At 34.8% G+C, this 16,691-nt stretch overlaps 2 protein-coding genes across 2 annotated transcripts; one reads left to right on the top strand and one right to left on the bottom strand.

Annotated features, from left to right (window-relative positions):
- Nucleotides 1–1,359: 1,359 nt before the first annotated feature.
- On the bottom strand, nucleotides 1,360–5,653 carry LOC130960353 (ethylene-overproduction protein 1-like). The gene is made up of 4 exons (XM_057885736.1): nucleotides 3,293–5,653; nucleotides 2,623–2,914; nucleotides 2,215–2,524; nucleotides 1,360–2,039 (listed from the first exon to the last, which is right to left on the bottom strand). Exons 1-4 carry the CDS (start codon nucleotides 5,317–5,319, stop codon nucleotides 1,810–1,812), a joined length of 2,859 nt encoding a protein of 952 aa, XP_057741719.1. The 5' UTR covers nucleotides 5,320–5,653; the 3' UTR covers nucleotides 1,360–1,809.
- A 3,032-nt stretch (nucleotides 5,654–8,685) lies between these two features.
- LOC130963326 (uncharacterized) lies at nucleotides 8,686–9,420 on the top strand. Its single transcript, XM_057889456.1, has one exon. It carries the CDS (start codon nucleotides 8,686–8,688, stop codon nucleotides 9,418–9,420), a length of 735 nt encoding a protein of 244 aa, XP_057745439.1.
- Nucleotides 9,421–16,691: the final 7,271 nt, after the last annotated feature.

Raw genomic sequence — 16,691 nt, 5'->3', positions numbered from 1 at the left:
CAAAGTATCCAAGTCGGTTCAGATACACCCAAGCATCAACTTAAATTCACCCAAGCAACAACTTAATATACAACTATAATTTTAAGCTAGTTACCTGTTGCATTGATGCCAAGCGCATGACCTATTTTTTTTGGGGTTATTTGGAAAGAACCATATCCTGTTTTCAGTTTGTTCTCCCCAAGTTTGAAGTTGTTTGCCAGCTCCCTTAAGAGTTGGTGATCCACCCTTAGTGGTGGGATGTGCATCAACCCACCAAATTTGAGATCCCTCACAATCGCCTTCTTCTCCTCAGTCATGTTTCTGAACTTATCACTCAGGAGATGTGTGGCACACTTAAGGTCTTTTGTTTGGTTTCTTGCAGCCATTTTCTCTGAAACGAAAAATACACCCAAAGATATCAGTAAGATACACCCATATATATGAGTCAGATACACCCATTAATAACAATAAGATACACCCATTGATAACAGTAAGATACACCTATATATATGAGTCAGATACACCCAAAGATATCAGCAAGATACACCCATTGATAACAGTGAGGTACACCCATAGATATTATTCATATGCATGCATATAGATATTAGTCAGATATCACTCAACCATGCTTCAATATCAAGCCACATTATAAGGTTAAGCAGTATACACCCCCCAAAATCTACGGAATAAACCCCCAAAAATCAACAACAATAGCAGGAGAACTTAGAACAACAACGTAGAACGACGTAGAACTTAGAAGAACGACGTAGAACTTAGAACAGTGTAACAAAGAAGCAAGAATAATAGTAAACCCTAGAAGAACGACGTAGAAGAAAAGTAAAATATACAGGAATCTTAATGAACTTACGTTGAGTATTGTTGCTTTGTTTTCTCTTCAGATTCTTCATGGAGAGTTTGATGGTGTTTTGATGGAGGTTTCGAACAACGATTTGTATATTTTGAACTTTGATTTTCGCTCGAAAATGGGAGGGTTTTCTTGTTTTCAAAGCGCCTTGAGAAGTGGAAGAAGTGGAAGAAGTGGAAGAGTCTGCCATACGTAACCGTTTGAGTGTTGAGCGCGTGATTTTGACGCGCCATGTTATCTCTCTTCATGCGCGTGAGTTCTATTTGGGCTGGGCCAACTTGTAAACTTGTAAACTTGTATGTGTAGCAGGCCCGTATTATAAAAGTATAATACCTGAAAACTTAAAATTTTGTTTAATTAACAAATAGTTTTATATTTTTTAATTAGTAAATAGTATTATTTAAAGATAATTCCGGTTAACAAGTTTATTCCAAAAAATTGTGTATATAATAAAGAGAAGATTTAAAAAAAATATTGATACAACACAAGATGAATTGGCATTTGATTTACTTGGCCAAAAAAAAAAAAAAAACAATTGCAGACTTCTAAATCTTGAGCTTACACAACAACACATTTTGAATATCATGTACATGTTTTGTATAACTGCAGTATCTCATCATTATCCTTTTTTGCTAGGACATGATGAAACAGAGCAGCAGCAAATAGCTATAAGCTACCTGCAATTCAATCAATCATATGCAGACAAAACTATAATTCATTACATATATTTACAAGCTATCCTGCTCCTCTACTTTCTTTTTGATTCGGTCCAAATTGGACTTTTCTATTGTTCGCAGAACATCGGTTGAAAGGTACACAACCAGGCCGGTTCTGGAGAAACCTTATCATGCAAGTAATCACTTATGATTACTAATCAACAATTAAAGACAGTATAGGTTGGCAAGAATAGGCTTGTCCCCGTTGAGGACACTCAAAAATTGTGGATTTTTTAATTTCTAATTCTCTCACTTTTCTTCTTTAATACGTTCTCGAGCTTTGTTGCAAAGCTCGAGCGTATCGCCGTGGCTGGGATCTAGACAAAGGGCTGCTTCGCAGTCTCGGACGGTGGAAACATAATCACCCATTGAATCATAAAATGCTGCTCGGAGATGTAACAATTGTATATCTGGCTTAAAATCAATAGCCCTTGAAAGCTCTGCTATTGCTTCGTCCTCCTTATGATCATCCATTAACACTGCCACACACAGGTTTCAAGGTCAGTGATAAAATCTAATAGCATGTTTCAAACATTCATCTCCATAATCCATTAATCCGCTTCAAGTTTGAAGGGACCAATTGAGTGTTAAACGCTTAACATAAAAAAGCAAATGAAAATGGTAATAGAAAATAAAAAGACAAAGCAAACGAACCTGCTGCTCTGTATCTATAAGGATAAGTGCGTAGAGGATCCAACTCTGTTGCCATGGTAAGATCACTCTTTGCCATATCACGGTCACAATACTCTGAACGTTTCTCAAAAGCCGATGCATTATTTCTCGCCTTCTCTATTAGCTTTGTCATCTCATCATACGCAGCTTTGCGATCATTTTTAAGATGATGAACACGCGCTAATCCCTGATGCGCTCGCGTATGCTTGATGTTGAGCGCATTCATGTAGCAATCCGCTGCCAGGTCTAACTTGTCGCAGTCTACGTACACACTCCCTAGATTATTCAATGCCTAAAATGTGAAACAATGGTATGAATATTATGTACTGAGATGAAGGCAACACTAAAATTAAGCTCACATTGTTGCTTGTCAATCAAAATACAACTCACTTGTCCTTTTCGAAGGCCATCTGAAGGACATCTAAGTGCTTCTTCCAAGAGCTTGATCACAATCGTTGAAGACTCTGCATCAAGATTTGAATCGGCTAAGGCGTATGCTTTCAGAAAGTAAGCTTCAAATGACCTCTGAATTGAAATGGACTCCTCGGCCTTTGCTAGTGCTTCTTCGCGATGACCCGTGTCATACAGTATCCATCCTTCATACACGAGCCTTTCATGGTCAGAGGCCGAATGGTTTCTAGCTAGCCGCAAGCTACGCATGGCTGCCTTTTGACAGTTTAGCCTGCAAAATTCAAAAACACCAAGATGAACAATAAACCCGATAAAAAGTACTCTAAAACTATGCTCCTGAATGCCTTTCATTGAAAAATTGTATCTCAAAGAATTTTTCTCTTCATGAACATGCATATGTACTCTGCATTACTCAAAGTACATGACTTTTTATATATTTAGAAAGTATATCTCACAAAACATAAGAGCATTAGTTACATGTCACTCTTCTCATTAATTATATGAAAAAACACATCAGACAATCCCATAACTCAGAATAATTATTCAAGACAGAAATTTACGAATTATGATTTGAAATTAGAATCTATATGATTGGTTACTGGTTTAAAACTACATCATACTTAATACTTCAATCAAACAAGAAAGTTACCGTAGCAAGAGGAGAGACTGACGAAAGTGCAAGAGACTTCTCCCTGGATCATTTTCCAACATTTGGTGTACAACAGCCAAAGAACCAACATCATCAACAGAGGACCATCGATCGTACAATTGCATCCAACAATCAGCCTGGCTATAATGACGAGCAAGAGGACTAAGTAGTTCTACCAAGTAATTACCAGGCATATTCCCATAAAACATCCTATAATTGGGATCCAATGTCAAAATGGCACGAACATCTCTAAGAGCTCCTTCATAATTCTCCACAGCAATCAAGAACCAAGCTCTCAACTCAAGGCAATCTGGAGAAACCTTGAAACCAATTACTTTATTGATTTCTGAAATAGAAGCTCCAATCATATTGTCCTCAAGCAATGCAACGGCGCGATACTTGTAGGGAAAACAAAGAGTTGGGTCTAATTCAGTTGCGGCCATCAAGTCCATTGTTTTCTCTTTTCCAACACAATACAAAGATCTTTCCTGATACATCCAACCAACCGGCTTATAATCCGAAATAAGCGAGTTCATTAGCTTGTAAGCCGAATACGTATGGCCGCGCTTATACTTTGCCCTTGCAACACCCACCAAAGAATAAACATGCCCTGCCCCCACTGCTGCCTCAAACCAATGTTGTGCATCCTTGTATTCTTTCCTTTCAAGCATGACAACACCTAATTGATGAAACGCAAGCTGTTTTTGCCAACCATCTGCTGCACACTCTACTAGTCTTTCCAATAACATTACTGTTGTATTAGATCTCATCTCTTCCTCCATTGCAATTTGACTCAAAAAATAATACAACACAAAAGAAGCATGCCTAGCGGCGGCCAGCCTATCCCTACCCTCTGGACTACAAAATATCTTCATGAAATTTGAGCACTGCATAGATCCAGGAAGCTCTCTCAAGAACAACTGCAAGCAAGCCGCCACAAGTAGGTTCGCGGTCTCCTCTAATCCATACTCAATAAGCAACCCAGCATCCTCCATGTCACAAACCAACGACGCCAAATGCGCGTCGCACGCAGCCTTCATCTCCTCGCAACAATACCGGTTCGCTAAAGAAAGCAACTCAAGAACAACCTTAGGCTCAAAATGGCTAACCCTCTTAGTCCTACTAAACACCTCTGCTGCCTTCATTGCCTCTGCTGAGAACCCATTCTGTGTGAAATTAATCTTCTCCCTTTTAGATTCCAAGAACCCTCCATATAACATTGTCTTAAAAGGCCGCGAAAGCGAAGCCATATCGTTTCTCCTACACCTAACATCATAATCCCCAATGCAAAAACTCAAGTCGCAGTCGTCATCGTCATCGCTGTCATTGTCATCGTAATTAACCGCCTCTTCCATTGCCATTTCATCACCAGTACTAAAATTGAAGTTCTGTTTTGCGCAAACGCATGGATCATAAACAGATTCAGGATCATACCGTGCCACCAAATTTGCCTTAGGGCATTCAAGGTTTCTTCCGCAACAATCCATTGATGAGATCCCGATTAGCTCATCCTCCCTGCGCTCGTAGCGGAGCCAGGAGGAAAGCACCACCTTCGTATGCACGTCCACCGCGTGTTGCCGTGCCGACCGGAGCGTTCTTCGGAACAGTTTCGGCTCCGGTAGGCCGCGAAACACCGCGGATTGTTCTAGAAACACCTCTGCCTTTTCAAATTCCGCAGAGTTCTCGGCTCTTCGATGCAGGTCAGCTAAGGTTTGGACGTAATCGAGAGGTGTCAAGGTCGCCTCGATCTTCGGTTCTAGAAGCTTCGTCGCAGGGAGTCCGTAAGGAAGGAGTGTACCGTCGGAGACGATGGCGGCAGCTTCCAAGTTAAGGTTGGAAGACGGCGAGTATCCCCGCACCGATTTTTTACGGGGCATTTGGCTTCTCAAGGTCTCTTGGATGTGGTGGCGGAGCTTTCCAGCTCCGCCGTCGGTGTCGACGGAGGGGTTGTAGGTGCGGACCGGTGGTCCCTTGCACCCGTCAATCATCTTCATGCTTCGCATTTTGGTGAAGATTTTATGTTGCATCTTCTAACAAAAAAATAAAAAATAAAAATGTTAAAATATTTGGTTAATTTAAAAAAAAAGGTTTTCACCGTTGCGGCATTGAAAGGTGAAATAAAACTACAAAAGCATGAGGTTTTATTTATTGTTATATTTTATTTTATATTGTTGTTTGGTTTATGGATTCCTGCAAACACCGTTGGGTTTTAGGCGAAATGAGAAAACTCGACGGTGATGCAGGAAATGAAAAAAGGTGTTGTGGGAGAAGAGAAGAGGAGATGAACAAGAAAAAAACAACTCCAATAGTTGTTTGATTCTTGTTACGGAAAGGGTAGTTTTGTTAGTTTTGTTTGGCTGTGTAACCCTCCAGATTATTTTATTTTATTATTATTGCGTTGGAATGAAATAAGACTCCCTTATTTTTCTCTGATTCTATGTGTATTTTTGTTGCTCTTGTCTAAATATAATACTTTTTTTTATGAAATAAAAAATAAAAAAACCGAAACTATGTTGTTTCCAATTAGCACTTGCCACTTGGTTTCGCAGTTGGTTCTGATTTCTGCTGGATTGATGATAAAATACAAAGAAGTTAGAGATTGATAATCTTATTCTGATTCATTGGAACAACTCCTTTCTAACAATTCAAGCAGAAGCAGCATCTATCTCCAAGCTCACTCCAATTTTCCAATAAAAATTATCACTTAACATCTCATATCAAACAAACACATAAACTAAAAAAAAACTAATACCGTTACAATATTAAGAAACCCGATCCAAATAAAACAAAAAGATTTCCATAACATAGAGATAGACCAGATAAGTATCTATTTTCTTTATTGCTATCAATAACGAGAACAGTAGATATATATAGCAATTCTCGTGTAACATGTTAGATCTGATCTGCCAATCATTTCAGTTAATTAAGTTGATTCTTCTAACATCTACTTTATATATATTATCAAAATCAGTCTAGGTACATATTTAAATATTTTTGGTAATTAAGTTTAATTAAGTTGACCTAAATTTAACAAAATTCACTTTCATTATATCAGTGTATATACACGTGCGTTTCAATAACGTAAAACATATCTTTCTCTATTTTCTCCTTCTCCTCTTCTTCTTTCTTCTGATTTTACATTCGCGCACGTAGATTTTTCTTATTCTTTGCGTACGCTTCTTCTTCTGCCCCTTCTTTTTCGTTATCGTCATCACCAATAACACCAACGTTTTGCTAACATCTTTATTGGTTCTAATTTTCTCTAATGTTATCATTAAATAATTTTCGGTTTATTTTTTAGCTTAACTTATTTCGATTCATTTGTGAATTAATTGAGATTCACTTAATGCTGCTTATAGTATTAACCAAATTTTTTATTCTTTAGTGAGTTTCATCTGAATCTAGAAATAAATTGTATATGTTTTTGTTGATGATTAAGTCTTTTTGGCTGTTTGTTCAAAACTGAACTAATTTCGGTTCATTTGTGTGTTAATTGAAGTTCACATGATGCTGCTGATAAGTATTGATTAAATTTTTTATTCCTTTAAGTAATTTCGATTCATTTCTTAGTTTATTTGAGGTTGATTTGGATCCAGAAATGAATTTAATGTATTTGTGTTAATTGGGGTTCACTTGATACTGCTGGTAAGTATTGACAAAATTTTTTAGCAAAGTAGAATAAAATTATTTATTATTACTTTATTCAATTGCATTAGATTGCACTCTATTCCATTTAATTAGTTCAAATTTAAACAAGCAATTAAAAAAACTCAACAATCAATAAAAACATATCAATTTTATTTTCGGATCCAAATGAACTTCAATTAAACTAAGAAATGAACCGAAATTACTTAAAGAATAAAAAATCTGGTCAATACTTGTTAGCAGCATCAAGTAAATCTCAATTAAACCGAAATTAGTTCAGATTTGAACAAACAGTAAAAAAGACTCAATTATTAACAAAAACACATCAAATTCATTTTTAGATCCAAATGAACATCAATTAAACTAAGAAATGAACCGAAATTACTTAAGGAATAAAAAATTTGGTCAATACTTATTAGTAGTATCAAGTGAACCTCAATTAATACACAAATGAACCCGAAAACATTAAGAAATGAACCGAAATTATTTAATAACAGTATCAGAGAAAATCAAAATTAATAAAAATGTTTACAAAATATTGGTGTTATTGGTAATAATGATAACAGAAAAGAAAAAGAAAAAGAAGAAGACGCAACATTAGAGAAGAAAAAAGAAGAGGAGAAGAAAAATGAAATTGAGAAGGAAAAGGAGAAGACCACATAATTTAAAAATATGTTATAACAATTTAATTAAACTTAATTAAGTATTTTGCTTAAATATAATGTTTTATTGTATCAAAATAATATCATTATACCAAACAAAAATCACATTAATAAGATATAAAATTCTGGGGTTGCTATGGTGATAAATATATATGATGGTATGTACCCAACTCAGTGATACGTTGCACAATGTTTCTTTTGTTTTTTTCTGCTTTATTTCTGACATAAGCCTCAGGGAAAAAAAGGGAAAAAGAATAAGTTCGAAACAATGTATACGGTTTTGTTATCTGTTTATATTTGGTGAAAGAAGAGAAAATATTTCAATATATATGATCAATTTTAAATATCAAATATATATCTTTTGGTTTTGTTATTTAAAAAAAAATCAAGGAAATGTAAATTATTGTAAATTTTTTCGTTATCAATTATTTTAGGTGTTAATACATAAATTAATTTTTAAGTTACATTCACGTTTTAATTTTATTTTCGAAATTTTAATTTACTTAATCCTATCTTTCAATTTAATATTGATAATTTATACTAATTTTTTATCTTTTTTTTTATTATAAAACTATTAACAGTGTGTTAAAATAGATTCATAGTTGTCACACTCAATTTTTTAACAGCTATTTGATATGGTAATAAAAACTTTTATCTCAATTTACTCTTTAAAAATTATTTAAAATTTTTAAATTAGAATTAGAATTAAAAAAAAATTTCATAAAAAAATAAATTAAAGTACAAAAATTTTAATTGTCATTTCAAATAATTATTAGAAAATCAAACATAACAAAGTAATTATCGATTTATCTTAATAAATTATTACAGTTATATGATGAAAATAAAATAATAACTAATTATTACAGTTATATGATGAAAATAAAATAATTAATAGTACTAAAAAAGCAAATGTTCTAAAAACTTTTTATACAAGAGTACTCTTTTAGGGTTTTGTGTTGCACCCTGCTAGAATTTTGTGTGTTACCACGCGTTTATTCAAAATTATATCTCGATTTCACCAAAGTAAGAGTATTCCTAGCTAATCTAGATAGGAGTACACGGAGAAATCAGATTGGTATGGAGAATATGGAGGAGATTGTGTGTTTATCGGAAGATGATATCAAATCAGGATTAGAGGATTGTTCAAGGAGTTTAGTTGGAAGGTTGATGGCGGATAGAAGCTTCAGTATGGGCATGATAGAGGCAGCATTTTTTGCAATTTGGAATCAACCAGAGGGATTCTGCTTGAAATACCATTGTGAAAATATTTATCAATTCTTCTTCGCTAAAGAGGCTGATGTGATAAGGGTGGAAAGGGGTTCCCCATGGCTCTTTAAGCAATATGTAATTCATGTGAGGCGATGGAATGCAGAGATGAATATTGAAGAGGCGGATTACTCATTAATACCTACCTGGATCCAATTATGGGGTATGCCAGACCATTGCAAAACGAAGGAGGCTGCCCACAAAATTGGAGAAAGATTGGGTGAGGTGCTGGAAGTAGAGACTTACCTGATGAGAAGTAAGGAGGATTGGATCATGAAGGTGAGGATTAATTTGAATGTTACTCACACGCTGAAGCAGATTATTAGAATGGCTAGTCCAGATAAGAAAATTTTTGAAGTCCAGTTGAAATATGAACGCTTAGGGATATATTATAGTTTTTGTGGATTTATTGGCCATGATTCCAGAAATTGCAGTAAACTCTTGGAAAATTCTGTTGATTTGAATCAAAAGGAGGAAAGGTGGAGTACTCAACTAAGGGCAGAGTTCACAGGGTGGAAGCTGGAGGATAATAAAGAGAATGTGATCCAAACATAAGTAGAAGAGGAAGAGGAGGAGATCAGTTAACCAAAAAGCCAACCCCTGTTAGTCTAATCAAAAGCTTTTTCAAATTATCCTGTAATGACGTCAATACAAAAATCATGATCCACTTCAAGCCTAACACAGAAAATCAAAATTCTCCCGCACTAGACCTGCACATTCATACCCCAAACCAAATATTACCTATTTCTTTGTCTTAAAATAGTAGTAAGGAACATGACCCTGCAGGAGCCGAGGAGGTAATGGGGGATGCATTTTATATGGAGGAAGTAGGCACATTTCAACCGGATAGTAAATCTGGTAAAGACTCTAGAAACTTAAAGAGGCAGAAGATTAAGCATTTAGCACGACAAAGCAATGAAGCTGGAAACATCAAGATGGTTACAGGGATGAAACGTAATACGGAGACTAGGGAGGAGGTGGAGGAAGGTCAGATTGAAAAAGAAGGGTCAATAGAGAGAAATGTTGACTGGGGTGAGGGTGCCAACCCATCAAAGGCACCCATGGAGCTATGAAGTTGATAATGTGGAACTGTCAGGGTTTAGGAAAACCCCTGACAGTTCACAACATCAAAGGGATGCAAAACTCCCATTCCCCCGAGGTGGTGTTCTTATGTGAGACAAAGAACCAATCCTTGCTAGTAGAAAGACAGCTAAAAAGTGTGGGTCTCACGGAGGTATATTGTGTTAATCCTAATGGCACAACAAGAGGCTTGGCTCTGGCATGGAGGGAAGGAGTGAAGGTGAAGGTGAATAGCAGTGCAGAATTTTATATATCCTTCTCAATTGAAGATCAAGAGAGAAAAATCACATGGGAGATGTTAGGGGTTCACCTCCACAGTACTGATCACCTGAGAGATACTCAATATGAGGCCTTGCTAGAGATTATTAGACAACTCGGAGAAAGATATATTGTCATTGGTGATTTTAATGCCATATTATCATCAGATGAAAAGGAGGGAGGAAGGGAGAAATCATTTCAATCCATTCAGAAGTTTCAAAACTTTATGAATCATGGATGCCTGGTGGATATGGGGTATCTAGGGGAGAAATTCACATGGTGGAATTGGAGTAATCAGAGAAAGACTAGATAGAGCTTTTTTGTCTCTAAAACTGAGGGAAGAATATCCGTGGGCTACACTCACACACTTGGATGATATTGGTTCAGACCATCGCCCTCTGCTATTAAACTCAAATCCAGCAACCATCAAGAGTAAAAGGAGGTTCAAATTTCAAGAGAGATGGTGTGGGGAGAAGATGACAGATTCAATAGTTAAGGAGGTGTGGCAAACAAGCTTCTCTGGCTCACCAATGTTCCAATTGTTTCAGAAACTAAAGCACTGCATATCTGAAATAGTTAAATGGCAAGCTTCGGGGGCAGAAAATTCTAGAAAAGAAATGGAGAAGATTGCGACTAAACTATCGGTGTTGAAGGAGGATCCCAGCTCTGCTAATAAAATAGAGATCTTACAGCTGGAGGAAGAGTTGAGTAATGCATGTATTATGGAGGAAAGATTTTGGAGGGAGAAAGCTAGAATTGATTGGCTTAAATGGGGAGATCAAAACACAAAATTTTTTCACTCCAAGAGTCAAGTTAGAAACAGGAGAAATAAGATATGGAGGTTAGAGGATGAGAATGGAGAGTGGTGTACTACTCCAGAAACAATTGGGGCGAGAGTGCAAAGATACTTTGAAGAGTTGTTTACAACAGGAAATCCTCAAGATCCTTCCCATGTGCTGGCTGGGTTGAGAAAGAAGGTCTCCTCTGAGACTAATCGGCACCTTACTAAACCGATTAGTGAAGGAGAAATTAAGAGGGCAGTTTTTTCTATTAACCCGGGGGCTGCCTCGGGAGATGATGGATTCACGGCAAAATTTTTTCAATTTTATTGGAGAATCATCGGAGGGGATGTATGCAGAGCAGTTAAGAGCTTCTTTGGTGGAGGAAGAATACTAAAGAGCTTCAACCATACTCAAATTTGTCTAACTCCAAAGACTCCAAATGTAGAAAATATGTCGCAGATCCGACCCATCAGCCTAAGCACCGTATTTTATAAAATTATTTCCAAGGTACTTGTTCATCGCTTGCAGCCTCTTATGAATAAAATAATTAGTGACAATCAGAGTGCATTTATTAGAGGAAGACTTATTAGTGATAATATTCTTGTGGCTCATGAATGCATGCATTTCTTAAAGAATAAATCATTTGGGGGCACTGATTTAGCTCTAAAGATGGATATGAGCAAAGCCTATGATCGAGTGGAATGGAGTTTTGTGTGGTTCGTAATGAAAAAACTTGGTTTTTGTCAGAGGTGGATAGAATGGGTAAAGGAATGTGTCACTACTATTTCTTATTCTGTTATTGTGAAAAATTCTCCTATTGGTTTCTTTAAACCAAGTAGAGGGCTTCGGCAAGGAGATCCCCTCTCACCCTACTTTTTTCTATTATGCGCAGAAGGTCTATCATTTCTGCTCCACAAAGGAGAACATGATAACCTATTTCAGGGGCTTCGGTTGAACAGTAGATGTCCATCCATCAACCATCTTTTATTCGCTGATGACTCTTTACTATTCTGTAAAGCAACTCCACATAATTGCACTAATTTGATTAATGTTATTCAACAGTATGGCTCTATAAGCGGTCAGATTATCAATTTCAATAAGTCTGCAGTATTTTTCAGTAAGAATACACCTCATGCTATTAAGGAAGAAATCGCTACTTTTCTTAGAGTCCCTAATATTGGTGCACAAGACAAATATTTGGGTCTCCCATCTATTGTTAACAGATCTAAAAGTCAGACATTTGCTTATGTAAAGGATAAGGTACCGAAGAAGCTACAAGGTTGGAAGCGTCAACTATTGTCAGCAAGTGGAAGAGAAATCTTAATCAAAGCTGTGGGGTGTGCTATACCTATCTATACTCTAAGTTGTTTCAAATTGCCCGAATCACTATTAGATGATATTCACAAAATGATGATGCAATTCTGGTGGGGTCAAAAACAGAATGAAAAAAAAAACTCCAATGGATCAGCTGGGATACAATGAGTAGAATTAAAGAGGAAGGCGGTATGGGGTTTAAAGATCTCAAAGCGTTTAATCTGGCGATGCTGGCAAAACAGGGATGGAGACTAATGACTAAACCAAATTCTCTGTTTTATAAAGTCTTCAAAAGCAAATATTTTAGACTTATCTCTTTTTTAGGAGCGAAACCAGGCCTGAGACCATCTTGGGCTTGGCAGAGCTTATTGGAAGGCAGAAAAATATTGGAACAGGGTACCAAATGGAAAGTCATGACACAGGGTATAGTAAAATTCAAAGAAGAACCATGGTTTGGTAACTTACCTCCCTTTCGAGTACAGGAAGAAGACTGCAGTGATGGAAATCTGATCTGGCTAAGACAACTATTCAATGAGATAGGGGGTTGGAATACACAGCTCATTCATAGTAAGTTCAATCCCAACATAGCACAACAAATCTGTCAAATAGACATTGAAGAATGGGAAGATTCAGTCAGGTAGATAAAGCATGATTCAGGTCAGTACAATGTTAGAATGGGATATGAAGTAGCTTACAAGTTTTTTCATAAGCCTATGGAAGATCTTCATGTCAGATTCAAAGTAGACAACTATGGAGGAGCATCTAGGAGGTTCGATGCCAACCAAAAATTAAGGCATTTCTATGGAAATTTGCTCACGAAGGGCTAGCAGTGAAGATAAATCTTCATAAGAGGATACCTCAGATCCCCAATTTATGCCCGCGATGTTCTTCACTGCTAGAAACGCAACTCCATGCTCTGATTTTTTGTCCGAGAGTTGTGCAAGTCTGGAATCAATCACCAGTAACAAGTGTGATTCCCAGAAATCCGACTATAGAACCATGGAAGTGGTGGTGTCAGTTGATGGAAGCGGTGAGAAGAAGAAGAGACTCAAAAGAAAAAATCAGTCAAGTAAGTTATCTTCTATGGCAGATCTGGTTGTCCAGGAACGCTTTCATTTTTGAAAATTGCAGAATTGAGGTTGGGGAAATTCTGTCCCAACCTCTGACATTTGCGAAAGAATTTGGGCGACTTGGGAGACATAGCAACTGAAACTAAAGAGGAGAGAATAGCTTGTCCTTTTTGTTTTAATCCCTACTGCTTTAGCTTGGTATTATTGTTTCTGGGAGTTCCCCAAATTTTTATTATTATATATGCTTATCCCTATTTATGTGGGTATTGTAATTGATTCATTTAATTACAATAAAAGTATTATTTTTGAAAATAAAATAAAATAAAATAAAAACTAATATAAATTATAAATACTAAATTAAAAAATTAATTGAATAAATGAAAATTTTGAAAATCAGATTGAGACGTAAATATAACGGTAGACGATATTAACTCATTAATTTAGCGTACAATTTTTAGAGAATAAAATTGATGACCGAAGCTTTTTCTTTCGTGTATTTTATTTTTCTTATTCTAATATTTATAACAACTTTGATTTTTTTTTTCAATGCATATGCTACTATCGCATGTCAATATAACACTTATTAAATATTTAATTTTTATTTGTATTTTGCACACAATGTTAATTACTATAAATAATAAAATACATATTCATCTTAAGTGAACTACACTTATATATACTCAGTAAATTTTATCAAAAGGACGTATATTCAGGATGAATTCAAAAAATTTAGTATAGAGGAGTCGAATTTTAGATAATTTTTTTTTTCATTCCATAAAAATAATTAACATATAGTTATTAGAGTTAGTTTTTTAAAAAAATTATAAATATATATATATAATTATAAATTTTTTTCATAATTTTATTTTAATATGATAGTTACATAAAAAATATAACAATATCAATAATACATTATAAATTATAAAGTACTAATAATTTATAGCGTGTTTAGTTAAAAATATCACATATCTTATTAATTAAAATTAATTCTTTCAAAAAATTTTAAAAATTTGAAAATAAATGATAAATTATTAATTATTTGAAAGATATAATACCTTTTATAGAATACAAGATATAAGATATTTTTATAAAAAATTTTCTTTCAACAACGTAAATTTAGAAGAAAAATAAGTATTTTTTATAAGAAAATAATATCTAAAATACATAATGTGATTATCAAAATATAATTACATAAGTTATTACTAATATAATAATATAAATTTTAAATATATTAATATAAAATAAACGAATGCTTTTTTTTTAAATAAATATAGAGATTATTATATAAAAATTAATTTAAAACTTACAAAGATTTGAGGGTATGATATTAAGTTAGTTAAGTGAAAGATATTAGTGAACTAAACAATTAAGACATAAATCTATCACATAATAAAATATATATATATATAAATACTAAATTATATCATATTTTTTAATTTTTAAATACATATCTCATATATAAATACAGTTTCTAAAAATTTTGGGGGGCCGAGGTCACTACTCGCCCCCTTCACTACAAGAAAATAAGCTTTCTGCCACGCTTTTAAAGCGTGCCGAAAAGTGCTAAAAAACGTGCCAATAGCTTTTCGCCACGCTTTTTGAGCTATCGGCACGCTTTTGAAAGGGTCACATCTGCCAGCGTGCCGGTTGCTCTATCGCCACGCTTTTGTGGATCTATCGGCACGCTTTCTTTTTAGCCACACTTTCAACTCTTGCCACGCTTAAAAGCGTGGCCATAGGTAATCTATCGGTACGCTTTTTAAAGCGTACCGTAAAGTTCACATATCGCCACGCTTTTGAAACGTGCCAATAGAGCACATACAGCCACGCTTTTAAAAGCGTGGCTTTCCACTAAAGCCTTTTGCCACACTTTCAAAGCGTGGCCTATTCCTTTGTCAAATTAAAAAAAAAAGGAAAAAATTAGAATGCATAATAATAATTGAAAAATTACAATTCTATAATAATAATTAAAAAGAGAAAATTAGAAGGCATAAGAATTGATTTTTATTGATTTACATGAATTATTTACATGCTATAATAATTTAAATTAAAACTATAATATTCCCAAAGATATGAAGGATGGAAAACCAAAATGTGATATACAGCAGAACTATGATTAACAAAAAGTTGATGTGGGAAGAACTCCTGCTACCATTTGCTTTTAAAACTCCTCATCTTCACTGGCCGCAACTTCTTCCTTATCATATTTTTCATTAGCCCTCTTCATGCTCTCCTTCTCCTTCTCCCTTTTCTCCTCCTGCTTCAGCAGCATTATAACTTTCCATAGCCTTCTCATATTCTGCTTTAAGCTTAGCAACTTTTTCGGAATAAGGCTTCTTCTCCTGAACCACACATCAAGACACTTGAATCAACATCACATTGACAAACACATCATAAGAGAAAGATAAGCTTTATAGACTTACACATTATATATTGTACTTTTATCATTTACTATTTCAATTTTCATTTCCACATGCAGAAAATAGAATTTTAAAAATTACCATTAGTTACATTCAAAATTACCACATTCTAGGTCCGTCCCTGCGTATATTACCCTTATTTATTAAATTAGTACATTATATTTTTCATCCTTACATTGTATGTTGAGTTTGAAAAACTTATATTTAATTAAATGATGATCAAATATTATTAAAATATAAATTAAAAAATTATTAAAATTAAGTGTATTATTTAATGCTTCTAATAGTTTGTTTGATATGTTTATTAGTGTGCACAGGAGGAAGAAATTAATTTTCTATTGGGCCAAAAGGATAGAACAGCCCACTTTGGTCAAAGAATTATTTTAGCTTTATGCAAAATTAATTCAAACATAAAGTGGCTGAATTTTGAGATTGAATTAAGCTCAAATCAAAAGTCCATAAACCAAAGTTGATAAATCAAAGAACGGAGCCCAAGGATCTCAAGGATGCCTTGTTGCTCCATACCTTAGTTATTGGAATCCAAATTTTAATTAAATTGAGAGCATGCTTTCCATGGATGCCATTCTCTATGGGTGATGGAATTCAAATTTATTCAAACTTGGTTTAAAGTGCATTGGTAACATGAAAGAGAAAGCGCAAGTGATTTAATGGCATTAATTGATTTTGCACGTTATTGGGCATGGGGATTTGGAAAGTGGAAATTTAACTCATTTTAATTTCCTTTCTTAATTCCATTGAAAGCTTTTCTCCATTCTCTCTCTTCTCTCTCTAGTTTCGGTCATCTCAGTGTCAGAGAAGAAGATGGTAGAAGCAAGTTATCAAAAGAAGGAAGCAGAAGCTAGAAGAAGAAAGAGGCCAATGTGATGATGGCTCTTGTAAAA

The sequence above is a fragment of the Arachis stenosperma genome, chromosome 2 (assembly GCF_014773155.1).
Source record: "Arachis stenosperma cultivar V10309 chromosome 2, arast.V10309.gnm1.PFL2, whole genome shotgun sequence".
Classification (NCBI taxonomy): domain Eukaryota; kingdom Viridiplantae; phylum Streptophyta; class Magnoliopsida; order Fabales; family Fabaceae; genus Arachis; species Arachis stenosperma.
This window is presented reverse-complemented; position numbering and strand designations above follow the sequence as displayed.

Coding starts and splice junctions, on each gene's coding strand:
- LOC130963326 (XM_057889456.1), top strand. CDS start 8,686: ATGGAGGAGATTGTGTGTTTATCGGAAGATGATATCAAATCAGGATTA.
- LOC130960353 (XM_057885736.1), bottom strand. CDS start 5,319: ATGCAACATAAAATCTTCACCAAAATGCGAAGCATGAAGATGATTGAC. Junction 2,915..3,292: donor CAGTCTCTCCTCTTGCTACG/GTAACTTTCTTG, acceptor TGAATTTTGCAG/GCTAAACTGTCAAAAGGCAG. Junction 2,040..2,214: donor TTATAGATACAGAGCAGCAG/GTTCGTTTGCTT, acceptor TGTGTGTGGCAG/TGTTAATGGATGATCATAAG.